The sequence below is a fragment of the Chlamydotis macqueenii genome, chromosome 1, assembly GCF_036417535.1.
Source record: "Chlamydotis macqueenii isolate bChlMac1 chromosome 1, bChlMac1.mat, whole genome shotgun sequence".
Taxonomy (NCBI): Eukaryota; Metazoa; Chordata; class Aves; order Otidiformes; family Otididae; genus Chlamydotis; species Chlamydotis macqueenii.
The window spans coordinates 116,291,541-116,317,330 of record NC_141556.1 but is presented as its reverse complement, the minus strand read 5'-3'; the positions used below and the strand labels follow the sequence as shown (position 1 = coordinate 116,317,330).

Here is a 25,790-nt window from a genome sequence, read left to right as displayed (position 1 = left end):
CACACCAAGGCGCCCACCCTGCCCCCCCCCACCACCACCACCACCACCACCACCACCACTCCCCCCCCCCCGCCCGCCGTTCTCGGCCCCTCTCGCGCCCCGTACACCCAAAAGCTGCGCCTGAGCCCCCGGGAGACCGGGGAGGGGAGGAAAAGAAGGGGGGAGCCGGTGGAGGGCAGCCATGCTGGCCGGTGACCGCCGGTCCCCGCGGCCCTGTCCCCGTCCCCCCACGCGCACACCCACCCACCCACCGACGCTTCTCCCCCGCGATCGCGGCCGTCTCCGGCGGCCAGCGGGGCCCGGAAGCCGCCCGGGCCTCCGCGGAGAAGCCCGGCGGCCGATACTCACCTCGCCGAGGGCTGGAGCGGCGGCTGTGGCGGCGGCGGCGAGGCCATGGTGGGCTGAAGCGTGCTGCTGTGTGTGCCGGCGGGCTCGGGGCCGGTGGGGGTGGGTGGGAGCGATGCCATTGGTCTCCATGGAGCGGGGCCAAGCCCCTCGCCTCCGCTGCCCCGTCTGCGCCGAGGGCGGGTAGCGCCTAGTAGTGGGCCCTGCCCGCCGACGAGTGCTGCATCACCGGGCCCGGCGCTGCGCTGCGCTGCGCTGCCCTCACTTCCCGAGCGGTTCCATGCGAAAGGCGCCCTCCCCCTCCGCCGTTGAGAGCAGGCAGCCCGGCTGTGACACGCACATGTGCTCCGGGGGCTGGCTGCGGGGCCCGGCGGCGCGGGCGGGCGGGCGCCCCGTCAGATGGGAGGAAAATTAAAGGAACAAAGAAAGAGAAGGAAAATGCCGCCGCCGCCGCGAATAAATAAATGACACCTGGGTGAAAGCGGGCCCCGGCCTCAGCCCACCTCCAAAGCCACGTCTTCTGTGAGGTGTTCTGCTGCAACGCACCAAAATCGATTTGTCCCGAGTACAGCCACCCTTGGGGATCCCCCTCATGCTGCCCAAAAACTGATTCTCAGGTATAAGAATCTAAACCAGAATAATCCTACAGCTGGAAGACTTGCCTCACACAACTTCATGCCATCAGAAGAAACTAACTTAGGGGGCTTAGCTGACCTAAAATAAATTTAAAACGCCTCAAAATCCAGGTATAGCCATTCAATTGCTGCTGGGGTCTTTAGTTGTAACATCAGCCTCAAGTGCAATGTGGTTTAATAATCACTCGCAAGACCCTTTAAAAGCCACATTGTTCTTTACTGTGTATTGCTGGGAGGCAGTTGGACTTAATATCAACTTCGAAAAAATAATGGATTTGATGCTTAGATCAATTTGCTTATTTTTATGTGACAGTCAATTTATTATATTTATAATAGAAAGCAGTTATATTTATGAGGCCCTTTCACAAATAACCTGTACCTTCCATGCCATGACAACATTGATATATTTCAGATCTTCCCAGTAGAGTACTCTGTCTAATTTCTGGTATTCAATGAGCTAAAAATTGAAAACATTTCACTTGAACAACTGCAGACGTATTTAGATTACCCTGATGCAAATGGCCTTGTCTAGACCAGGTATGCTTTTCCCCAGATACAAATAGCTATATTCTACATAGGCAAAAGGTTGCTAGTAGGGGACTTGGCTGTAACAACAAAGCTGCAAAGGCTTTCAGCACGATATAATCATAACTTACCCCTTCCAAAAAAAAAGCCCCCAACTGTACCCAAGAGAACAGCAGATCTCAGAACTGGCATAACTCAGCCTGTGTTAGGAGCTTCAGACAGAAAAGCTGTTCCAGGCAGGGATCACACCTCCAGTGCCAAGGGGAGTCCACACTATGGACCTGCACTCAGGAAAGGGACCCTTTTCAACTGCAGTCAGTTCATTCAAAGTAGCTTAACTACACTGATATCCCTAGCGCTATAGGCCTCCGTCTATACAAGGGAAATCAAGAAAGGTACAAAAAAAAAAGCCAGGGAAGGATTTTAGTGTGTGCTGCATATTTAGCTTTGGTTCCTTAAAAATAAACACAAAGTAATAACTACAAAAATCACCATTCATAGAAATGAGATTCCACAGCCCCACATGAAAATAACTATTCCTGCACTCCCTTCCCATCTCTGTTTGCTGTAAAAAACCACAACCCTTTAGTTAAACACCTTCATTCAGTTAGGTGTCAGGTAGTTTTCAGATGAATTAAATGAAATCTTTTACTTACATCTTATCAAGACCAGTGATTGTTGCAAACACATTTAATGTTCAATTTGTAAACATAGTATTATGGGACTTTACTATTAACAGTGCTGCTGCAATCCTCAATACTACTTAGAGCATTTATTCACATGACTGTGCCCTCTTAAAGCAAGAGTCAAAGGTACGCTTAAATATGCAAACAATATTTATTAAACCTATATTTCAGAAGCTAATTTACAAGGAACGATGAGGTTTTCACATTATAGCTTGGGGAGGGACGACGATGGACGACACAAAATGATGCATTGAATCTGATTTCATTACCAGTACTGTTGCACAATTTTAATGCTAAATTGGACTAAACGTTGCCCAATACTCTTTGGTTTCATAAAGTAGAGAGTTCAGTGTGGTAGAAACTAAGGAGTTGCTCCTAGCCAGTACTTAGACACACAGGAGCATTCCCCCTGAGAGGCCATAGAAACAAAATCAATCTTTACACAGTCCTGTCCAGTCAACTTCATAAACCACCACCTTTACCCTCTGCAGCGATACTCTACTCCCTAGATTAAGTAAAAACAATAACCTACACATATGTAAGGTTTTTCGGCTGGCTCTAGCACCTTCCCGGCCCGGCTCAGCACGTTCGGCAGGAAAAAACAAACCCCCAGGGGAAGATATTTCTAGACCTGAAGAATTTACATGCAAAAGCCAATTAGTGCCTCTCCAACCTAAGACACTGTCACCCTCCCTTCCCCCTCTTCCCGCCCGCCCTGCTTCTCGGCCTCGGCCTCGGCCCCCGCCCCAGCACCGACCCGCCGCCATGTCGCAGAGCCCCCTGGGTACTGTAGTTTTCGGCGGCGGCGCGGCGTAGGATGCCTTCCCGCTCCTTAAAATCCCCCTGAAGGAAAGTAAGTTTTTCTTTCGCTCCGGAGAAGGGCGCGCTCCGCGGGCTACTCGATCTCAATGCCGCTGCCCGTAGCCAGCCTCCCGCGGCCGGGCTGGTCGGTCGGCGACGCGGGAGGGGGCGAAACGGCGGCGGGGCCATGTGCTCTCCGCTGCCTGCGCGGTAAAATGGCGGCACATCCCGGCGCCTTTCTGAGCGCCCCTGCTGCGCCAGGCTGCCGCGGAGAGCAGGCCTTGCCTAAAAACCCGGGCGGCTTTGGTTTAGCCGGGTCCTGCTCCGACCCGCGCCTGTGGCGATGGAGAGGCGTCGGGATCCGTTTGTTGACGGCTGTCGTGTTCATTTATATATTTGTTTTAACTGCGTGCCTCCTGCCCAGATCTTCTGGGGAGCTCGATGTGTCACATTTTTAAGTGTACTGGGCTTTAAAGTATTTTAAAACGCACGTGGCTCTTATTTCAGCATTTTAATTTTTTTTTTTTCCTCTGCGCCGCTTGGCTTTGAAAAAGTGGTGAAATATTTGCTTTAAAGTAAATCTTAAACTTCTAACCTCTCTTGTTTTGGACTTTGACTCACTTTGATTCTTTCCCTGCTGTTTGTGAAGTTGGGGACTTATCAACTTTAACATTGGCCCTTCTTTAATTTTTTTTTTAATTTTTTTAGTCTGTACAGTGGATACTTGAAATTAATGAGCAGAGTTAATACTTATTTCACTGTATTGTGTGTATAACTGAAATAGTAACACAGAAAGGGCTTTTCTCCCCCTGCCTTGATCATTCTGGTTCTTGCCTATTACCTTCTGCTGAGGCTTTGAAGTAAAAGAACTTCCAGCTTCCTACATAAAATTTGACGTGTCAAAATTTAGTACTTTGGGGAGAGTGATCAAACTTTTAAGGTCCATTTATTTTTAGTAGTGAAACTTCTGGTAACATTTTGCCTGGGAAACACACAATCCAGCTGTTTGGAGGATCACACCGAGAGGGCAAGCTGCCTGCCTTGCAGATCCTCAGTTCAGGCTGTGAAAGACATTCATTTTATTCTCGGCTCTGATTCAGGCCTTCAGTGTCATGCTCTGGTTTCTGCAGGGTTGAAACACAGATAATTATTACTTTTCTTCATTTTGTTGTTGTATAAAGGTGCCTGATACACCACACTATCTGGCCAGCTGAGAGCCAGGAGTTAGTCCTAAATAAAACACATGAGCAAAAGAATTTTACATAAACCCAAAGCTGTACCTAAAACCTGTAACACCTACCTGTTTCTGGAGGCCGCTGAACTCCTTAAGCAGCTCTTCATGGTATTGAAACCTGAGGAAATTAAAGGTTCTCTAAGGCCCTGTTGTTTTCCCTCAGGATGAGCCAAATACTGCCCTAGCCTAAACTTGCAGTTCCATCATCATAATTTAGCCATTTGGCCAGTTTAGGCACCATGGCTGTTTGTTTCTGTACCCTGCATTGCACCAGCCGAGCTGCACAATTGGCATAGTGAATTTCCTCGGGAAACAGATCCATATAGGAAAAAAATACGTGGAGAGGCATGGATCTCTTCCCCTCCCCAGCCCTCATTTGATTCTCTGATCAACCTTGTGACCATAAACTGGCTGGGGCAAGAGGTGGAAACAAGCTGTTAGGTGAGGAGGTAAATTGTGAACCAGCATTTACCACTGATTATGGTCGCAATCAATCAAAATGATCTGAGGGTGCAGTGCACAGGACAGCTGGGCTGATGAGCAGTTTGCTGCAGCAAAAATGAGGTCTTTTCACCCTCTCTGTTTGCTGCCTTCTGCTACTTCCCTTGTACACTCTGCTGATCACTTCATCCCTCAGCGAGTTAGTTCAGCTCGCTAAACTGGCAGAAAAGTATTTCATTTATGTGTGCATGTATATATATATATATTTACTTTACTGGGTTGGTTACTGTCGTAATGTTGGTTTTCCAGCGTTATTGGCTGCCTGATCCACATTACTGCACACCCTTGGCACACACAAGTGGGAGAGGGAAGGAGAGAATGGAGGTGGAGAAGTTGTTGAGACCAATGGGAAGCTGCACCAGCACAGGGCAGCACGAGCCAGTTGTGAAACACCAGTTGGTGACCCTGCAGCCTGCACATTTCAGCCTCCCGTTGGTCTCCAAGTTTGAATGGGGTCCAGCAGAGGTTCACCGAGAAGGCCACCTCGGAGCTCACGTTGGGTGTACCAAGATCTGTGTGCACTCATAACGTGCAGCGGACTGTTAAGAAATGACTCAGCCTGCTGATTAGAGCGTTAATTGAGAAAGCAGAAGAGCAGGGTTCAGCCTGAGGGGGTTTGGGACCACGCGATCTAGCTGCTGGCGAGTTCAGAAGCTGAGTAAAGGATGGCAGGTTCCCCGGAGGGAGTACAGCAGCAGCCTTACTGCAGCTGTTGAAATTGGGAGGAGGAAGTCCTAGGTTTTGGCTTGTTCTCCAAGCTGTTCTTTCAATATTTTATGCCATTATAGGTCGATGAAAAAAAAATAAAACCTGCATAAATGGCCCTGCCTGCTAGGGCTAGAAACTAATACTACACTTGATGGGGTAGCAGCTGAATTGCACAGCCCTCCCAGTTTTGTGTTCTTACTGTGTCCTGTGAGTCTTCATTTCTTTTCCTTCTCCTGCCTAACTTCAAGAGGAAGAATGAATCTTCTCCTTTAGTCCAAATCCAAATGATAAGAGCTCTTCTCCAGCAACTGGTGGGTCTGGGTTTGAACCTTCTCGGTGACACTGGGATTGGGTTCTATGTGTTTGGGGTAAGTGCTGTCACTGCTGGCCCATTTTGTAGCCGAAGCTTTAGGAAAAGTAGGAGTTGAGACACTCTGGGCAAGGACCATTTCTTTTGTATAAAAAAATGTGAATGCCCGCATCAGGTTTCCTGAATCACAGCGCTGGGAAGCTAAGATACTGCAGCTTTTAAACAGGCTGCAGCTAAGGTTAGATGTTACGTGTGCAGTGATACAACAGATTGTTGCTGCCTGAAAGGCAGGTCTTGCCCTCAAATTCTTCTGCTCAGCTCTGTTGTCCCATCCATTCACTGTCAGTGTCTCTAGACTGTGGCTGATTGCACTTCAAACCAGTTCAGCTTACAGAAATCTGGGTTGGATTTTTTTTTTTTTCCCCCCTCAGGTTAGTTTTGCAAAATCTCAGTGAATTGACTATGCTCAAGTCAGCACCAGAGCCAGTACAAGGAAAGGGAAAGTGTGTCTGGGTTCACGACATCCCCTTTCAATGACAACAAGGTATATGAATGGGTCCAGCATTAATGCACGTGTAAATTTTCACTGCTTGAGCAGCAAATAACTTTCAGTGAAAGGCTGAAGCACTCTGAATGCTACACAGTGCAACATTTTAAATATACCTGTATGTTACCATAGCACTCCACCCTCAGCTCAGATTTTGTTGAAACTAAGACACTAAAAAGTGTCTTTTTTAACTTCTTTGTTTTGTGGCACCTTTTTCACACACGGTTTTCAAGATTTGGTGACTTTGGCTCACCAAAGCAAAACACATTCCACCCAGGTCTCTCAATCGAGGACCACAGAGAAAGCCAACAGCATTGGAACTTAATTAAAACAGAAAAGACACTGTCTGAAGCAGAGAGCTGCCACCGGTCGTACCCTTTACTGTTTGTGCTATATTGCATATATCTTATTTTAATTGCACCTTTTTACTGCTTTAGTTAGGCTTGAGGTAATAAGGCAGTGGCTTATTACGAGTCTCCAGCTAGTTGAGATAAAATATTTAGTTAACTTGCATCACACACTTACGATATGAAACTGAAACTTAGGAGGAAATTGGTTAAGGAGTTTACCTTTTCTTATAGGTTTATCTTCATAAATGCTCAGTTTAACCTGCAAGTCTGTGCACAGGATCAGTTCGAGGAGGAGTCAGTGGCTCTTGTGCCATCCCTGTTAATAGGGCTGTGGCGGCGGCGGCGAGGCCATGGTGGGCTGAAGCGTGCTGCTGTGTGTGCCAGCGGGTTTGGGGCCGGTGGGGGTGGGTGGGAGCGATGCCATTGGTCTCCATGGAGCGGGGCCAAGCTGCTCTGGCAGCATCCGAGTTCGCAATCTCATCTCACTTCTACTCGTTTTGTGGAGGAGTCAGGGTGGAGAAAGCTATCAGACACTGTTGGGTTTGCCTTCCTCACTTTTTTCTCTCTGCCCCACAGGCCCTGACCTAGTGGAGAGTTGCCCAGCTTCTTGGTGAGCCTTACCTTTTGTGGAGGATAAAGGTCTCTAGGCTGGTGCTCGTGCCTGCTGACTTACTACTGGCAACCTCAGGGATAGGCTCTGGAAATCTACTTGTCTTCATTTTTCCCTCGTGTCCTCTCCTGTTGGATACACAGAGCGATTAGCTCGTTTTTGCTTTCCTGTTCTTATTTCCTGTAAGGACCTAGTAATAGACTCTTGCCTGAAATGCCACCTGCCTTTATTTTAAAACATCTTTTAAACAAATGTATCTTTCTTCTTTACAATAGCAGACAATGGTTGCTTAAGGTAATTATGTACCTTTTTGGAATCTTTTTGGAGTTTAAGGATTTTACATATTGCTTCCAAAAAAACCTGAGTGTGTGATAATCCTCACAGAAGAAATACCTGCCTTGTGAATGGCTTTTGGCCTTTTGAGAACAGGTTTTTTTGGCTCCTGGATTACTGATAAAATAAAAAGAAATGTCACCTCTTGGAATTTTAATTTCTAATGCAAGATACTGCTGGGCAGCAGAGGGCCTACACAGCATCTTTCTATGTCAGTGTGAAAAAGAAAGGCTCCAACTGCTAGATTTGTGCTTCCTAACCTGGGATTGCCACCAGAAGTTCTTCTCAAGCTACATCCCTAAATAAAAGTTGCTAGGATACCACTTGTGGGATGCACAAATAACATTGAGTTTCAAAATAAATGAACTGTATTTCTTACTCGCAATTTGTTATTAAATGGTTAAATTTTATCTGAACATATGTTATATAGCTTGTTGTATTTACCTGCTCCCATATAAAACTTTATGCTGTATATTATTAATTTTTTTTTTTTTCAGCTTACAGTAGTATTAGAAGGAAGTGATTATTTGACTGAGTTGCCAGCGTGGTGAGTTACTGTAGCTGGAAACAGTGTCACTGGATCTTCAAGCCTGTCCTGCTATTTTTAAGCAGCAGGCTTAACGGAGTGTGAATGTGCATCATGCACCTTATTCTTTCATACTGTTGATATCTATAGGACTATGCATAGCCTCATTTTTATGCATAGCAAAAATACATAGCCTAATTTTTAGATAAAAAGAGAATGTTTACAATCTGATTAGTAGAGAGGTTTTTAACTGAAAAAAAAAATACCTGGAGTGGGATGGAATTTATTTTGCATGTTTAGACGCAACAGGATGTGCTGCTTGTGCTGTGCAGAATTTTTGCTCCTCACTGCTGGACGATTTGCATGCAAGTTTCTGTCGCCTCTTCCCAGCTGGAATGGCTGGACTTTCCTATTCATTGGCTAGCTGCACAGTGTCGTCAATAGGGCGGTAATATTGGGACAGGGGTACTACATTTTAACCAGAGGCTGCTTATCTCCTTTCTCTTTCCACATCTGAGCTCTTGAGTACTGCTTTACCTGCAGAACGTAGGATAGAGTAAGTATGTTCTTTCTCTGCTCGAGTTTGAATCTCTGCACTTAGTTCTGACAATGTACTTGTAAGACAATGCTATAATGTGTATGGTTCAACTAATTATTGATTTAAAATTATTAATTAATTATGACTGTTTGAGGACAGCACTGGAAACATGCTTGTTTGGTTTAACTTTAGTGTAGGAGATAGCTGCCTGCTACCTGATAAATTTTAATTCTTTTATATTGCATTCTTTTGACCTAGGTTACTATCTTTATCTAATTCATCCCTCCATTTTAGCCAGCCCCTTTTATCTTTTCTTTTTGCTTGAATTTTAATATAAAAGAGGTTCAGCATAACTGGGTCTCCCAAATAGGTATACCATAACTGGTAATTTTTACCACAATGTTGAGTTGGGTTTTTTTTTCCTAATTCTAAGTAATCCTGGAGTTTTGTAATTAAAACATCTCTGCTATTTTGCAACATGTCTATTTTGTCAAACACTGTTGATTAGAAAGCTATTGCTCTCCCCTAGCCTGAAACTACAATTAAGTTTTAACTCCAGTGTGTTTAGTTCATAGTGAACAACTCACTGTTAATCTTGTGTATTTTACCCTTCTATTCATGTTTATTTTGTCTTTATTTTGACTGGATGTTTTGCCTAAAGGTATCACTCTCTGAGCAAATCATTCCTTCGTTAATGGATTAAAACACATTAGCAAATGGCATAGGAATACCTTTTAAAACACGTGTGGTCTGTACCTGTCTAAAGTTTATTACAGAGGTCTTGGATTTAAAAATCGTGCTAACCGTACACATTGCATAGTGCCCTCAGAGCAGAAGTCATTTCCTGCATAGTCCAGGTCCTCAGGAAGGATGGGTTTCTCCAGGGTCAGAGCTCTTGGAGCAGCTTTATTCAAGTCAAGCTGTAGCAGCTCGCGTGAGGGAGAGGCGCATGCCTTATCAGTTGGCTGAAAACCTGCTTCCTGTCATGTGTTTCTGCTTTTCCCTTAGAAATCTGTTGGGGTTTTTTCTTTCCTTTTTTTATTTTTTTGTTTAAGATGTGCTTTGTGCTAGTCATCCTCTTTTGTCCTCCCGCAAAAGACAGAAACGCAGAGGAGTTCTGACTTTCTGCTGCTCTTGGAAGTGGAGTTGTCACCTGTGTGCATTCAAGCTGCGCTGTGTGTCCGAGGTTTTTCTCTGAGCTCACCTTGGGAGGCACTCTCCACATTGGTGAGCACAGGTCAATGACCAGCCGCTTAATGGAAGAGGCACAGGGAGCGACCAAGGGTTGCGTGTTACGCATGCCGGGTTTACAGCAGGGAGACTGGTTGTTCATTTTGATGAAAACTCTTATCTGGGCTGTGTTCCTCCTCCCCATGAATGGGAGGTATTTCGTATAGCAAAGGGACACATTGGGCCTCTTCGCTGGCCACACAAAGCCCTTTGACTTTTGTGCCATTTTCAGCACAAAACTGCTATTGCTTATTCTCATTGCTTAAAATTCTTAAGCCATTTTTTATAAGTTTAGATTGTTATTCTGCATATGTTAGGATTTAATACTTTTAGATTATTTTTTGCAAGTAGTGCATGCTGCACTTTGGTTTAGGACCACCTGCCAATTTGTAGCTGCTAGCTTTCTGCTCTGCTGGATAGCTTCTTCAGGGATTATTTGACTTCTGTGAATAAAACTCTCACTTTAACCAGTGCAGTGGCATCATTTGTGTATGTAATTTATGTATAGTTGGACTAACTTGACTCTAACCTCTAACAGACTATTTTTTGAATAGCTTAGGAGGCTAGCCTTTGCTTTTTGAGGAACTCCAAATAAAGACGTATGTGCTTATTTAATAAATTATATACTTACTTTATTTCTTTCTTTACTATTTTCTGAATTCCAGTGGGTTTTTTTCAGTGTAAGCGAACTCTTCTATTCCCTTGCAAGCTGTGTAGTGTCGTTGTTGGGACAGCAAGTCTGAGGTGACATACATCAGTAAATATGTAGAAGATACACAGAGAAGTAAATATGTCTTAAATAGCAAAGGTTAACTTGCAAAGCTGCTCAAAGAAAAAATTGTAATATTGCCATCAGTCCAATATGTGTAAGTTATATGTACACAAACAGATACTGACACAAGGAGGGCAAAACTGAGAGACTTCATTTCATTTTTGTGACCCATTTTGTTTCCAAACTGCTGAAAAGGGTTTGGACAGTTTAAAATTGTAAAGAAATTGCAGCCTTCATTCATACACCTACTTTCCACAGGCCAAGTGAGCGTTAATGTGTTTTTCTAAAACTCAGTGGAATGTGAGAGAGGAGTGGATGCCCTGCAGTACCTTCTCAGAGCAAGCTCCTTTATTAATGACACCTGGTCTTCCCCATTGTTTGCCTCATGGTTGTTCTCTCCTAAGGAAAGCCAGAGCTGGAGCTTGATTTCCCTGTCTCATTGCTCTTAGCCTTTCCGTTTCATAAAGTATTTCGGGCTCTTTCAGATAGTACCTCTAAAAACTTTCGAGTGGTCCCATTCAGTTCCCTGACACTGTAATACTGTGTTCATGCTGTTAGTTCAACAGAAGCCTTTTGCAGACTTGGATTCTCCAGGAGTTTCTGTTTCTGTAGGCTACAAATCACAGCCCAGCCACTGGTAAGAGTTTTTCCTGTGTCGCAGACTTCCGCGTAACTTGGAGCAGTTGCCAATCTGACTGAAGGAAAACCAGGATGGATTGCCCTGCAGGTTACTTCTGTGTTCAGGAGCAGTTCAGCCTTTGACATTTAGTTTATATTACATCTGATTAAGTCAGTTATCCATTTTTATGTACATATCTCTCTTTTTTTTTTTTTTTTTTTTTTAACCAACAAAACCCTTATAGGAATATTGTTGCCTGAAACAAAGTGACATTCACCTCCTTTGTAAGCTGTGTTGCACTCAGCACTTATAACCGTGGTCTGTGAAGCTCCTGCTGTCCTAACCTTCTGCAGCTAATTCTGTCTGTTTTGCTTGTGTTCTGATTTTATGCAGACTAATGGCCGATCGGGTGCTTGTGATTGGCAGTGGAGGGAGAGAGCATGCGCTGGCCTGGAAGCTGGCCCAGTCCCCACATGTAAAACATGTATTTGTTGCTCCAGGAAATGCAGGAACAGCTGACAATGGAAAAATTTCCAATTCAGGTAAAAAGAAAAAATACCTTTTTAAAATTTGATAACTCAACAAATACGTTGTTCCATTCACGGATCTGTTAATGTGAAAGGATTATTATTATTATTGCTGGTTTTTTAAGGTTCTGGACATGTGAAATAGATGGTGGCAGTTAAGAAATAAAAATGTCTGAACAAATCCTTGTGCAACTACCACTCATTTTATGTTATCTCAGTTGTGATATCTAGTTCTTTGGGTTTGAGGGTGGAAGATACAGACAAAACTCCCATCTGTTCGATGCACATTCCTCTGGGAATATGGCTTGGGAGAGCCGCAGTGGTTTCTACTTCCCAGCAGTTTTGCGGGGAAGGGATGATGGTTTCTCTTGGTACACACTGCAGTTCAACAACTGATTGGTGAACAGCTGAAAAGTGCCTAAAGAAATGTCAGCACTTAAAACACTAAATTCACTACTATATTCTCAGAAGTGCATTGAAGCCCTGTGATCCTTACAACTTTTGATGAGAATATTTTCTCTCTTGAAGCGTTCAACGATAGAAAAACATAATTCCTTTGTCTTAGTGACCTTAAGAAGTCAACGTTGTTTTCAAATGTTTCTCTCTTCATACCGACTGTCTGTTTTGAGCTTCTAGCTTAATATGTTAAGCTCTGACTGGCTGTAGTTAAACTATTCATAGTTATTCGTTTTGAGAAATCAAGCTTGCGGTATTTCAAACTGAGCATCCAAAATTACATCCAAAAAACAAAACTGGTCTAAGGTGTTTACCCAGAGGCACACAGTGAATCATACGAAACCAGGGGTAATTACTGAAGAAATTCATGTCTTGTGTCCTTCATATAAAGATCTTGAATTAGGTGCTTTAAACAACTGACTTAAATTTCCACTTTAAAACATGATAACATATGAAATTAAAGTTAACACAGTACGCATGTGGCCATGAATTATATACATCAATTTTCTGCATTCATATTTGTATGTGAGTAAAATCTTTTTTTTGTTACCATCTCATGTGGAATCCTGTCAGATTCTTGTGCAGCAGGTAATTATCATACTTAATTCCACTGGAATGCTTAATTACAGGCTGTTTAAATAACTTTGTCCTTAATTTCGTTGACTAGTCACAGTATCATAGGTAGTTTTTTGTTCTATTTCGTCTCTGAGGAGAGGGCCCAAGGAAGAGCAAGACAGGCAAGTCATACATTTCCTTCTCATTGCAGAAATTCAAACAAGAATCTTTATCCTTGTGCTAAATGGCGTCAGTGCCAGCCTGTACGGCCTGCAAAATGTTAGTTTCAGTATTTTTTCACAAACGATGTCTTTTAAAAGCTGCTGTGCTTTTTCTCTCACTTTGTTGTTCCATGAAAAATACTGCATTTTCAACACTGGAAAATATTTGAGCATATGCCCAATAATGCTTGAGCCAGGTCCATGAAATCTACTATGTGTACTAAAATCTTTTTTTCTAGAGTATGGGTTCACATGTACTTTTGGAGAGAAATCCTCAGCTAACCAGGAGACAGGAAGAATCTAGAATTTGTGAAGAGAATTTTTTTTTTTTTTTTTTTTTAAGGAAACTATTTGTCTTATCTGCTCAGGCATTTTAGGCCTATGATTGAAAATGGAAAACTGCTTTACAGAGGCATGTGAGCCCCATTATGTTATGTGAGCCTCGCCAACAATGTCTGTGAAACTGCTGCCGTTGTTTCTGGTTTTTTGCTATAATCAAGATTTGGCTTTGAAAGTTTATCCTCCCCTCATGGTTCATGAAATTTCTTTTAATTAGCATTGTGACTCTGGTTCTCACATGATTTATGAAACATATGAAAGTGACCTTAAAATTATAAATAACTTTAAATCCTTCAAACCTTGCCTGTAGCTAAGTAAAAAAAAAAGAAAAAAAAAATCATGGTTAATTTGAGTCAGTAATCGTTTCTGACAATAAAGGTAGATTTAGGTTGAGTGACTAAATATGGTTTTATATTCAATCTATATTTAATTAGCAGGGAAATTTTGGTGCCAGAAGCATACAGAATGGCTTGCTGAATCCAGAGATAGGCATATGCATGTCTGTGAATGGACTTTAGCATCCTGAAGCCTCCTTCCATCCCATTTTAGCTCTTGGTGTAACTTTGCTCTTAACTTTAAGCTCTAGCTTTGAAATCCTTGGTCCAAGGTCCTTCTGTCTGGTTCAAGAGGAATGTTTAGCTGTCGAGAAATGAAACACAGCTACAAAAATGTCCCCTTTTAGTTTACATCCTGAGAGGAAAATTATGTTTGGGGGGGAAAGGTAAAATTACATATTAACAATGTGATTTATTTCCTTCTCTTTCTTACGGGGACATTTCCACATCATGTAGATCTTGTGCCATATTCACTGTTTATATCACTAGTAGATCAGACCTGTGGCAAGACGGTTTGGCATGAAAAGCGCAATCACCTTATGGGCTCTTTCCTTTCCTTGCTGCCCTTCTCATGGATTAGTCTCACAGGGAACAGGGGCTGTCTCTCTTCAGTTGCCCACCAGAGCTCCCACTCTCTTTGGTCGGGATCTGCTATCCTCCAGCTGCTTTCACAACAGCCCTATGGGACTGAAAGACAATATTGATCTTTATGTTAATCAGTACTTTAAAGCCAAGTGTGTTATACTTCTGGTTTTGCTCTCTTCTGAGCCAGAAGTCAATTGGCATAAATTGCACACAGAAGTCAAAGGCCTTTGGTTCTCCTTACTTACAAATGTTGGTGGAACAAAGTAACTGAACTGTTAAATAGGTGTCAAGGAGGTAGTTTTCATTAGTGCTCAGTCTAGTTTTTTCTCCCACTACACCCAAACAGGGTAACCAAAATGTAGGTTTCTGATACGTGCTTTTATGCCATCTCTTAGGCAGAAAAAGCTGCTTCTCTTGTGGAAGCAGGGAATTTATTCATACAGGATGACAGGAGCGCAGCGGGAGCACCAACACAAAATCTTGTCTGTTTGTCCAGCAGAAGCTGCTGTATTACTGCCTCTCCTTTCTCTCTTGTCTCTTCCCCAGAAACTAGCTGGAAGAGACCATCAGCTCCTGGCGTGCTTGCCAGTACAGTCACTAACAGGAGATCACAGACAAAACTTGAAGTGAAGTAGTCCAGCTGCAAGGAGGGTCTGTGCTCTGCTGCACCGTGTTCCCTTTGCCAGCTTTGTGCCCTGATGTCTTAGTCTCCTCCCTGCAGAGGCAGCCAATCCATGTCGGGCCACGCTCACTGCTTTTTTGGCTCTCTCTGGGTTCGTGTTCCCGTGCTCTGTAGACCTTGACTTTATTTATTCTTGATAAAAGTAGTGGAATTGCATTGCCTTTGCGTAAATTTTTTTATCATGAGACTTGACATTATTGTCTTTCATGCAAGTTTTTCTTTTGTTTACACAGGTTTTGGAATTCCTAGTATCATCATGTTAAATGTTTGTTTATGGAAAGACAATAGTTGTAAAAACCTAAGACCAAATATCCTTACCCATAATTACAGCACCTGCCCTTACTAAGTTCAGCCAAATATAAGAAAAAATGTTCAGATTCCCCTTTGTTTCAGTGGAATCAATTTAGTGTGACAATTTTTAGCTACAAGAAGAAGGAAAAAAGAAAGCAGTTGCAATCCCACTACCATCCACTTGTTCCTATCCCTTACACTGTGCTGGCATGAATATGTGTAAAGCTTCATGGTGAAGCTGGCTGAAATTTTTTTTTTTCCGCTTGTGAGTTATTTTTCACTTGGATCCTTCACGATGCTTCTTGTGCTGGCAAAGAGGATGTCCCAGTTTACTGTATGGCAGTGCAGGGGAACCCAAAAGTTTTTTTTTTCTCACTTTCAAGAGCAAGGTGAGTTGACAATGCACGTCAAACCACAGCCTTTGCTTGGGGGTTTGGTGGTGTATTTTTGGTCTAATCCTTGCATGTAAGTTTATACATTAGCGTATGCCTCACTCTTCCAGATTCAGTGACCTGCCGCTCAAGAATGTGAATGCTGCTTCAGTGTTGTGTGATAAATAAGTGCTATGCAACAGTAATGAATGAAGTCTTACTGCCCTTTTATGTCTTCAACAGCTGTTTCAGTCAGCAATCATGCTACACTTGCGCAGTTCTGCAGAGATCAGGAGATCAGGCTGGTTGTGGTTGGTCCAGAGGTTCCTCTTGCTGCTGGTAAGAGAAAGCAAGCTAAAAATCAAAGCCTTCATAATTTAGGAAGAAAAGTAAACTTTAGTCCCCATCTTCTGTGCACCACTCAACAGTATCTGAGTGTCTTCGGTAGGAGTGGAAACAGATCTTCTGTGGCAGTTTCCCTGAAATTCAGAGTTGTGCTGTGGTGCAAATGAATTCCTGAAGGGTATTGTGTGAGCAATGTAACAGTTAAAATATCCTTAAATGTTCAGTGTCTTTTTAAGTATTCGGGAATAGTAAGAAGTATCAAAGTGTTTCCATATAGGAACCTTAACTAGAGTTTTGATTTTACTTCGGAATTTTCATTTTTTGAAATAATAATAATTTGAGACTTGTTAAAAAAATGCCATTTATAGACATGCTGATAATTTTTCTGTTTTAACCTTTTAAGTGATCAACAATTGTCATCTTCACAGAAGACTAATGTAGACTTTTTAGCTAAAAGCTATAATAAAACAAGGGGGGCTTGTCATCTCTTGCCAAATACTCTTCTTAGCCCCAGATATTGCAAGCTTACCTGCTCCTGATTACAGTGAAGAATGCATCCAAGGCCCATCTGGTGAAATAGGCACTGGTTAGATATATATGGCTTATCATTCCTGACATACTTGTTCCGACGCATCAGTAGACTTGAACTACCTGACTCCTATAAATCATCTGGTGATTTATACATTGTTTTTTGTGTTGTCATGTTTAGGAATTGTTGATGACTTGACAGCAGCTGGAGTAAGGTGTTTTGGTCCAACAGCAAAGGCAGCTCAGCTGGAGTCCAGTAAGAGTTTTAGCAAAGCCTTTTTGGATCGTCATGAGATCCCAACTGCGAGATGGAAATCTTTCACTGACCCTAAAGCAGCATGTAGCTTTATTCACAGGTAAAATTCTTACCATTTTAGAAATATTTTTTTTACAGCAATGTACAGTGTGCCAGGTATCCAAAACAAACAATCAAAATATTAGAATCATAAAATCATAGGGTAGTTTGGGTTTGAAGGGACCTTTAAAGGTCACCTAGTCCAACCCGCCTGCAAGGAGCAGGGACATCTCCAACCAGATCAGGTTGCTCAGAGCCCCGTCCAACCTGACCTTGAATGTTCCCAGGGATGGGGCATCCACCACGTCTCTGGGCAACCTGTTCCAGTGCTCTATCACCCTCATTACTAACATTACTGTATTACTAATATTACCATATTACTAATGTATTGGTACTTTTGGCTGTGATAGAACATCTGTAAAGGTTTTAAAGGATAATCTAACATGACAGTGTCACACTGCAATAAGTCTGATAATTAAATGGTTCTTTTTTACTGCTCTAAAATGAAAATAAAGTTCAGTGTTCAGTTTACAGGAGAATATATGACAAGCCTGTACTTTTTTTCAAATTGCCTACTGTGGAAACCCAGCTTGCAGTCTGATAGTCATATATTCTGCGTTCTTTGTACCTTTTCTCCACAAATGTATATTCTGCATTGGAGACTTCTTCAGCGAATGATGGTCTACTCATTAGGATACAATGCAGGTGACCCAGAAATGATACAACCGTAAATTATTAGAATGAAAGCAACCTTTCAGAACAGTAATGAAATTCAGTGGTGGGGAAAAAAAAGGAAGCAGAAGTCCTTCACAGGCATAGCATAACAAGAAGAGCCTGGTTTTTATTTGTGTGTTATTCAATAAGGTAAAATGGTTGCTATGAAAACTGACAAGTATTTTGGTCTTTCAACTATTTGAATGTTCAAAATGCCTACAAAATATATTTGCACTATATAGTGTTTACTGTTGAATCTACCTTCTCTGTCTTTGAAGTGCAAACTTCCCTGCTTTGGTTGTAAAAGCTAGTGGCCTGGCAGCTGGCAAAGGAGTAATTGTGGCTTCAAACAAGGAAGAAGCCTGCAAAGCTGTTAATGAAATCATGCAGGTGAGTAGAAATGTCATGCACTAACTGGAGGAGTTCTCACACAAAATAAGTTGTTAACCACCTCAGAGTCTCAAAGATATCCTTTATTTCTATCTAATAGGAATTTGTCTAAAAGATGTCAAATATTTTACCCATTATTTGGACAGCTATGAAGCTCTATCTTATTTATTGCTTGAGACGGGGTACTCTTTCTAGACATCGTTCATGTAGGCTAAAATAAAATAAAATAACTCTTAATGAAAACCCACACTTATTTCCATATGAATTTCCTTTTTTCTTTTTTTTTTTTTGAGACTGCTGCAGTCAAAGAGGTACTACAGTGCTGTAATAATAATGCTGTGATTAAGCTGGATCTTGCCAAGGAACATCAGCTTTCAGACTGCAATCACAGAGCATTTAAATGTGTAGTAAAGTTCCAGTGGCATTATTTCAAGTTAATTGTATATTTAGGTAGGATATTCAACAAATATAAGGGACATCAAAATCTGAAAAGAAGTAAAATGAAGCAATTTCATGTGAGCAGTTAGGAACATAGAGCTGGAAACTAAGACGCATACAGGTCAGATCCTCAGCTGGTGTCAGCAGCGCAGCATTTTACAGTTCAGTGGAGCTGTGCTGATTCACAGGAGATGTTATCTGACACGCTTGTATTTCAGGAGTCAGAATGTAGGGTCTGCACTCACATTTTGTGTGTGTGTATGTGTAGGTATTGGACAAATATATGTCTTAACATGTGACTCAATGTCTTGAACAAAAAAAAAATGTATGTTACAGAGTCTTATAGACCCACAAAATTATCTTGTCAGTGTTGGTTGGTTGTTCTTAATAGCCTAAATATGCAGTGTTCAAACATTGCACTGGAATATGAAAATATTGCCCCCTTCCAATGTATTCTATAGAATTGCACTTTCTTATGAAGTAAAAGTTCAGATTATAGACTTGACAGTGGTTGCTGTTACTTTCTGTATCATGAGTGCAAACTTTGGAAGAAATTGTTCAGTAAGTCACAAATGTCATCTGCAATTTAAAAACATTCAGGCATAAAGTCTACAGTTATTTAAGAAGAAACAGAAAAGAGGAGCAAAGATTTTACCATTGCTGACATACCCAGGATGGAGAATGGATTAATAGTCTCAAAACTGTGCTGCATTTTTCTTGGTGTATTAAAAATACTTTTTTTCTGCTTGCATTTTGAATACTTGAAAATAACTGGAACAGAACTGAACAGATTTTGGTTTTACTGTAGGATAAGACTTTTGGAACAGCTGGGGAAACTGTTGTTGTTGAAGAACTTCTTGAAGGAGAAGAAATTTCTGTAAGTGTATATCTCACTGTAACACTTTGATTATACTTGTCCTAAACAATTTAGGAAACACTATGTAGAAATATGTAAGATTTTATTATTTAAATTAGAAGTTTTAAAATAAAATTCTGTTCATTAAAGACAGCTGTATTAAGAACCACACTTCCTGCAGTCTGTTGAAATAATTCAAATTAAATAAAAATAACTCAAACAGTAATCAGCTCTTGCCACATGGGAAAAAAAAATCCAAACTTAAAAATTTGGAGTGTCATTGAGCGTGCAGTTCTGTGTTATGATTTCTCTGACAGCAAAGACAGTATAAGATGTCCCTTCCCTTCCATATTGCTACCTCTTCACTGCTGTTTGGTTCAGTTATACTAGTTACCTGTTTGTGAAGCTACAACCTAAAAAGAAATCAACACCACCACCCTGCATGTTTTCTGTGTTCTGATTTAGAGCCAGTGCCATTTGAATCAGTACAAGTAACGGGATGGTGAAATGCAGAGCAAGGCAAGGAGTGGTTGGGAGTAAGGGAGGGTGAAGATTCTCTTTAATCAGCTTTGCTGATGAAGGGAATGTGTTGAACTGCATCACGAGGAAGCAATAAACTCCTTTGGGGCAGGGGAACAAAAAACTCAAGGCAGGATCCTCTTTAACCAGTTTCATTGCCAGAGATATTGCAATGTGGAAGTGCACCTGGGGATGAATGACCTGCAGCCAAAGGCTGTTGAATGTTTTGAGAATGTTGATTTCTCTGCAGATGCTGAGAGAACATCACCTTCATTTTAAGCTGGTTCAGCTCCTTTGTTTAGAAAAGTATATCTGATTTAATTAGCAGAGTGTGAAGGAGAAAAGGAGAATTAGAGCCTAGTTTTGAGGTGGCAGAGGAACTTGACACTTGCATCACACAAAGTAGAACAGCCAAGTACCAGCTCAGGTTCCCAAGTCCTGGTGCTGGAATTGACTTATGCTGGATGTTGTGAATATTCATCTTGGAGGTGGTGGTATTTATAAAGTAAGTGATCATCTCCAACTGTTGCCAGTCTTCGCATAATCTGGTTTCCTGCCCAATATGAAGAAGTTAGACATGCACTTATTGGTCATCTTTATTCCTTCCTGGTTGCCTTGACCTTTTTAGGAGTTAAGGGGTTATGCAGATCTTAATTCTCTGGAGGGAAATATGTAATGCTCTTAATTAGTCCTTAGAATACTAGCAGACTTACTGTAATGTAACACAATAATATAAACACAGTTTAAAGGGTTTTTTTCTGTGATGACTGATAACAATGAAGAAAACAAACTGCTTGCCTTGCCTGTCAAAATAATTCACCTCCTACAAATGACTGTAGTTTTTAATATATTAGTATTTTGGCATTTTGGGGTTTTGTAGAGGAGTCTTTGCTTGTTTTTTAATTAGCATTATAAAATGTTTTTATGAGTACTGCTAGCAGTAGTTCAGACTGCGAACATCATCCAGTTACAGAAGATGCCAGCAGGCTTGTTACTATTAAGATATTGAGGATAAGTCATCTGCTATGTAAGTAATTTATAAACAATTCAATAGTAAATAGTTTTAGCAATAGGGAAAAGGAAATCTTGAAAGGAATGTAATGCCTTCCTTCCGGGGCAGGGGAGAAGAAGGGGGAGGGAAGAAGTAGCTTCTATTGTGGAGTATTTTAATTTTTTTTTAATCTTTTGAGTATTTTTTTCAGTACAACTACTGATATTGTGTTATAATTTTTATATGTTATGTTAAAGGTAATTTCTGTGGGAAGGTCATATAAAATGAGGCACTGTTCCCTGAGGGAAAAGGGAAATGTTTCGAGTAGTGTAGTTTGTTTTATCAGGGAGACAGAATTTATACTCTTAAATATCCATTTGCAACAGTGAAAATCAAATGTATTTGTGCTTTTTGACTTCAATTTTAGTCATACACTTGGGTTTTAATTATTCTTCTTGTTTTCTAGTGCTTATGTTTCACTGATGGCGTCACAATTGCTCCCATGCCTCCAGCCCAGGACCACAAGCGGTTAATGGATGGAGATGAAGGCCCTAACACTGGAGGGATGGGAGCTTATTCCCCAGCACCTCAGGTAAAAATGCATTGACAAGGAGATGTTTCACTAAAGCTGTACTACAGCTCCAGTATTGAAAGCATATATGAATTTTTAGTTCTACTATGATGAACAGGAGAGTGAAGAGAGTGGGCTCTTGTGGATGGAAAAGTTGCCTAAAACAGACATAGTCAAGTCCATAACTTAAATTTGTTTCTCTAAAGAGGAGGATATTTCTACTGAATTACTTTTAATTATAAAGGTGGAAGTGTTATTTCTGCAACCTTATATTTTGATTTGGTTTTGAAGCATTATGAAATACTAATTGTTAGAACTAAGTGCTTAAAACCACATTTTTATTTTGTGCCAACCTAAGCTAATGATGAGCTTAATTCTCTTGCTGTACCTCAAGGTAGTTTGGATTCTGTTTGGCAAGGAACTATTTGCAAAAGGACTTACTTTGCATTCAGTACACCTGTGTCACGGCCAGAAATTCCTTTTTTTTTTAGTTAAAAAAAATTATAGGCTTTGTTCTATAGAAGGTTATAAACTTTGTTTATTGAATAAAATTTGATCATTTATCACTATACTTTCCAACTGTGATTTGTCTTTGGGAGGCCTTATCTAAATGCCAGTATGTCTGTGCAAATGGTTTGTTGCAGTGAAGCCAGTGGGATTGCTTGCACATGGATCTAAGCATGGAAAAGTGTCTGATGAGATGCAGACAGTTGATTTAATGCTGTAGTATGTTGTCTGAGGAGAGAAAAAAAGAAATATTAGCTTTCCATTGTATGAAACTTTTTGAAGTGGGCAAGAGGCCATCCAAGTCTTGGATGGCTCTTAAAAATGCCTGCTTGGCTCTTAAAAACGCCAGCCATCATGGCAGGAAAAATCACGCACTCCCTTTTTACAGACACTGTTTTCTAATCTTGTTTTATTAGATTTCTAAAGATTTATTGGAGAAGATAAGAGATACTGTTCTTCAGAAAACTGTTGATGGCATGAGGAAAGAAGGTGTCCCCTATTTTGGTATGTGCAGAAGTTTGGGATTTTTAAGTATAAAAAGAAATATTTTATTTTTTTTTCACTTTGTCATTTTTATAGGCCTAACTCACATTATTAGTTAAGGAAGAGAACTTGGATTTATTTGGTAACTGGGTTTGGTATCAGTGTCTTGATTTAGAGTCCATTGAAATCAATGGATATCATTTCATTAATGGCGGGTAATTGTCAAGTAAGGAAGAACAGAAAGGACAACATTTGAAAATAAGATGCAAAATTGTAACCACAACTGTTTTTGCCCAATACATTTTTAACATTTCTCAAGTGTTAACATACTACCTTTAAATGAACACAGGTGGCATCCTTTTTTAACACTATTATGAATATATTAAAAACAAATTACCTGTGCAGTGCTTAGATAGCTTTTTATGTATTTTTTTTATTCCAGGTGTACTTTATGCTGGATTAATGCTTACCAAAGATGGACCTAAAGTTCTGGAGTTTAACTGCAGATTTGGTGATCCAGAATGTCAGGTGAGTTATTTTGTAGGTAGATACAGTTTGCCATTATAGAAGGAGGAAAGTCTGTTGCCATCTACCGTTATTCTTCACTAACTTTTGGATGAATAATTAGCTAATTGCACTGAGATTTAAAATATTTGGTTTGTTTATCCAAGACAGAAGTTCTGTTACATTATTGTTTCATCTCAGAGAAGATTTCAGCAGGTTATTCTCAAATACGGGCTTTACAAGGGTAAGCATAAGTGAAACTCAGAAATTTCCTGTCTTTTCTGAAATGGAGTTGGATTTTTTTACTTTATTAAAGAAGTGAACACTTCTTTTCCCCACTCCCTGGAACAAAACCCTTCATTTCTGTTCTTCAGAACAAATAGGCCTCTACCTTTTCTCCTCCATATGTAGCAGTTCTCTTACCCATAGAAACTATGTTCAAGGAAGAGTATTTTTAAAGGTACATAAATTATGCACAATATGTATATATGTGTGAAAATACAGTATATGAACATACTTATTTAATGTTATTTTTACAGTTGCATTACCATTTTTCAAAACTCGGTGAAGAAAACGTAACAATGTATATTGTTTAATTTGTTAATCTGTATTTTTGTAGGTAATTCTTCCGCTATTGAAAAGTGATTTGTATGAAGTTATGCAAGCGGTTATCAATAAAAAGTTGTCTAGTTCCATGCCAGTTTGGTTTGAAGACAGTGCAGCTGTGACGGTGGTCATGGCTAGCGAAGGGTATCCAGGAACGTATCCCAAGGGTTTGGAAATAACAGGTAAATATAGCGGGAGAAACTGCCGAAGTCTGATTCCTCTCCTTCCATCTCTCCATTTTCTCTTTTGACAGATGAAGGTAAATCAGGGTAACTCAGATTCATAGAAACTTTAGATACTGTCGTTATGGGTCAGCAAGAGGCGGCTGAATTTTCACACATCAAAGTTTATTGGCAATGCACCCGTAGCATTTTCAAGTCTCCATACTACATTGTTAAGTTTTGTGGCTTTTCTTTAATACGTGTTAGAGTAAAGTAGTTCTGGGCTCATCACTGATTCTTACATAATGCTGATGTGTTTTGTGGGGTCTGTGTCAATGAAGTATAAAATCCAGCTTGAATTAAATGTTGTATGCAGATGTTTCAGCAAAATACCTCTTTCTGTGTCTTTGAGTGTAAAAGTAGCAGACTTGTCTCTCCTTAAAATGTAGTTTATACAAATTTATTCCTGCTTCCCAGCACGATCACACTGAATTCGATTGTGGTTTCTAGACACAGTCAATAAGCGCTGAATATCTCTTCATGTGTAATTTAATAGCGAATGTTCTAATCAACTGATTTTTCTGCATTTATTTTCTTATGTAACAATCACAGGACTTTCTAAGGCTAAGCAACTAGGACTGGAGGTGTTCCATGCAGGCACAGCCCTGAAGGATGGCAAAGTGGTGACTAGTGGAGGAAGAGTCCTTACAGTAACTGCTATTAAAGAGGATTTAATGACAGCACTGCAAGAAGCCAACAAGGGTGTAGCAGCCATACACTTCAAGGGTGCCATTTATAGAAAGGACATTGGTTATCGCGCTATAGCTTTCCTGAGACAATCCAGGTAGATAATTGAAATACTTGAAATGGAAATAACTGATATAAAAGGGACTTAAAGACATGACTAGTTTACGGTAATAAACTGATATTGGTATTATGCATAACTCTAGACAAGTTTTAACTAACATCCTTGTGAGCAGCCAAGGAAGGAACAGGCTTTTTGATAGCTTTTTCATCCATGTTCTTGTTCTCCCAAGCCTGAGTTAAACTACAGTGACCAGCACACAGGAATAACTTCTGGTGTTGCTGTCTTTGTTATGTCTGTTTTAGCGAAGGTGGACTTCTGGTTCTTAGGCTCTAAACCATAGCTTTTGCTCTAGATTTGTGTTGTCCTTAAGTCTAATATTAATATAATTAAATGTGTGTATGAACAAAGTTTGGACTATTTTATTGGTTCATTTTAGAGCCTTTAGAAATTGTTAAAATGGTTTTGAAATACCTACCCTGTTGAGATACGCATTTTAATGTAATAGCTGGCTGACAACATGGGTACAATTTATTGGTCCTTTTTATTATTTGCTCCTTTTATTTTCACAGTTTTTGATTTAACAATCTTGAAATTGTGTGGGTGCAGGGATTTTTTAAACCAGTGTGTCCTACTGTCTTTCTAATGTTATTTAGAGCTTCTTGCAGGTTTTTAGGCTCATTTTAACCTAATATGAAGCATATCTGCTTGCCTAGTCTCCAATTAGCTCTAAACAGAACTTCTGATAATAGTTTTTTTTGTAGTCTATGAAGCATATTAGTGTTTAATTTTTGCTGACAGTGTGTACCAATTAGAATATTGTAAAATTATTATCAATAAACTTACTAAATGAACAAGGGCATTCGTATCTAGTCATTTCTCTCCCAACTACTGTTCATCTTTTGAGAAATTTATGTGAAAATGTGCAATTGGTATTTGTTCTGTAGCAGAAAAAAAATCAAGTCATTGTGTGAGGCGAGAGAAGAAGGTACTTTAATGAACGGCTCTCTGAATCACTGAGTTCATGGGCCATGGCCAGCAAGTTTCTTGACTGGAGTGCCTGTGTGCTGGGAGGACCCCTGGCTTATGAAGGAGACTCCTGGGAACAGTGTACAGGCAGTGACTGTTTCAGTGTCCTTGAGTCTGCACCAACTTTTGCTCAGACATCCCAAAATTGGAAGAGCAGACAGTCAGGCACGTTTCGGTTTGTACTCTCTGTTGCACACAGTTAAGGAATGGTGTTGGTTGGCTCTGTAAAGTTGGGGACACACCTCCTCTTGGCTGCTCTGCAGGATGAAGTCCTCTGTGTTTCACTTTGTGAAAATATCCAGAGCATTTATTTAATAAAAAATATTTTAGAACAATACTCTGCTTTTAAAGAGTCAAAGTAGATATCATGCTTCTAAAAATGAGGTGAAAATATGTTGGATATTCATCATGTTCAG

The 25,790-nt window shown here is 40.7% G+C and overlaps 2 protein-coding genes across 11 annotated transcripts in view; one reads left to right on the top strand and one right to left on the bottom strand.

Moving 5' to 3' along the window:
* Window positions 1-713, bottom strand: part of SON (SON DNA and RNA binding protein) — a 39,832-nt gene extending 39,119 nt beyond the window's left edge. For 3 of the 6 annotated variants that reach the window (XR_015260906.1, XR_015260907.1, XM_086764857.1), the window contains exon 1: window positions 349-711. Coding sequence is in view for 3 of the 6 variants with exons in the window: in XM_086764857.1 (XP_086620983.1) it covers window positions 349-467 (119 nt within the window). In the remaining 3 variants the exon portion in view is untranslated. Of the gene's footprint in view, window positions 1-348 lie in introns of all 6 variants that reach the window. The other 3 variants (XM_086764832.1, XM_086764847.1, XM_086764874.1) reach the window with 2 other exon arrangements.
* A 2,208-nt stretch (window positions 714-2,921) lies between these two features.
* GART (phosphoribosylglycinamide formyltransferase, phosphoribosylglycinamide synthetase, phosphoribosylaminoimidazole synthetase) overlaps window positions 2,922-25,790 on the top strand; it is a 39,213-nt gene continuing 16,344 nt past the window's right edge. For 2 of the 5 annotated variants that reach the window (XM_086764790.1, XM_086764822.1), the window contains exons 1-12: window positions 2,922-3,044; window positions 7,219-7,546; window positions 11,664-11,812; window positions 15,876-15,971; window positions 16,687-16,861; window positions 17,793-17,904; window positions 19,151-19,219; window positions 21,175-21,300; window positions 22,203-22,290; window positions 22,712-22,797; window positions 23,393-23,561; window positions 24,153-24,384. In XM_086764790.1, coding sequence (XP_086620916.1) covers window positions 11,668-11,812; window positions 15,876-15,971; window positions 16,687-16,861; window positions 17,793-17,904; window positions 19,151-19,219; window positions 21,175-21,300; window positions 22,203-22,290; window positions 22,712-22,797; window positions 23,393-23,561; window positions 24,153-24,384 — 1,298 coding nt within the window. In that variant the 5' untranslated portion in view covers window positions 2,922-3,044; window positions 7,219-7,546; window positions 11,664-11,667. Of the gene's footprint in view, window positions 3,045-7,218; window positions 7,547-8,154; window positions 8,668-11,663; window positions 11,813-15,875; window positions 15,972-16,686; window positions 16,862-17,792; window positions 17,905-19,150; window positions 19,220-21,174; window positions 21,301-22,202; window positions 22,291-22,711; window positions 22,798-23,392; window positions 23,562-24,152; window positions 24,385-25,790 lie in introns of those variants that run through there. The other 3 variants (XM_086764797.1, XM_086764806.1, XM_086764813.1) reach the window with 3 other exon arrangements.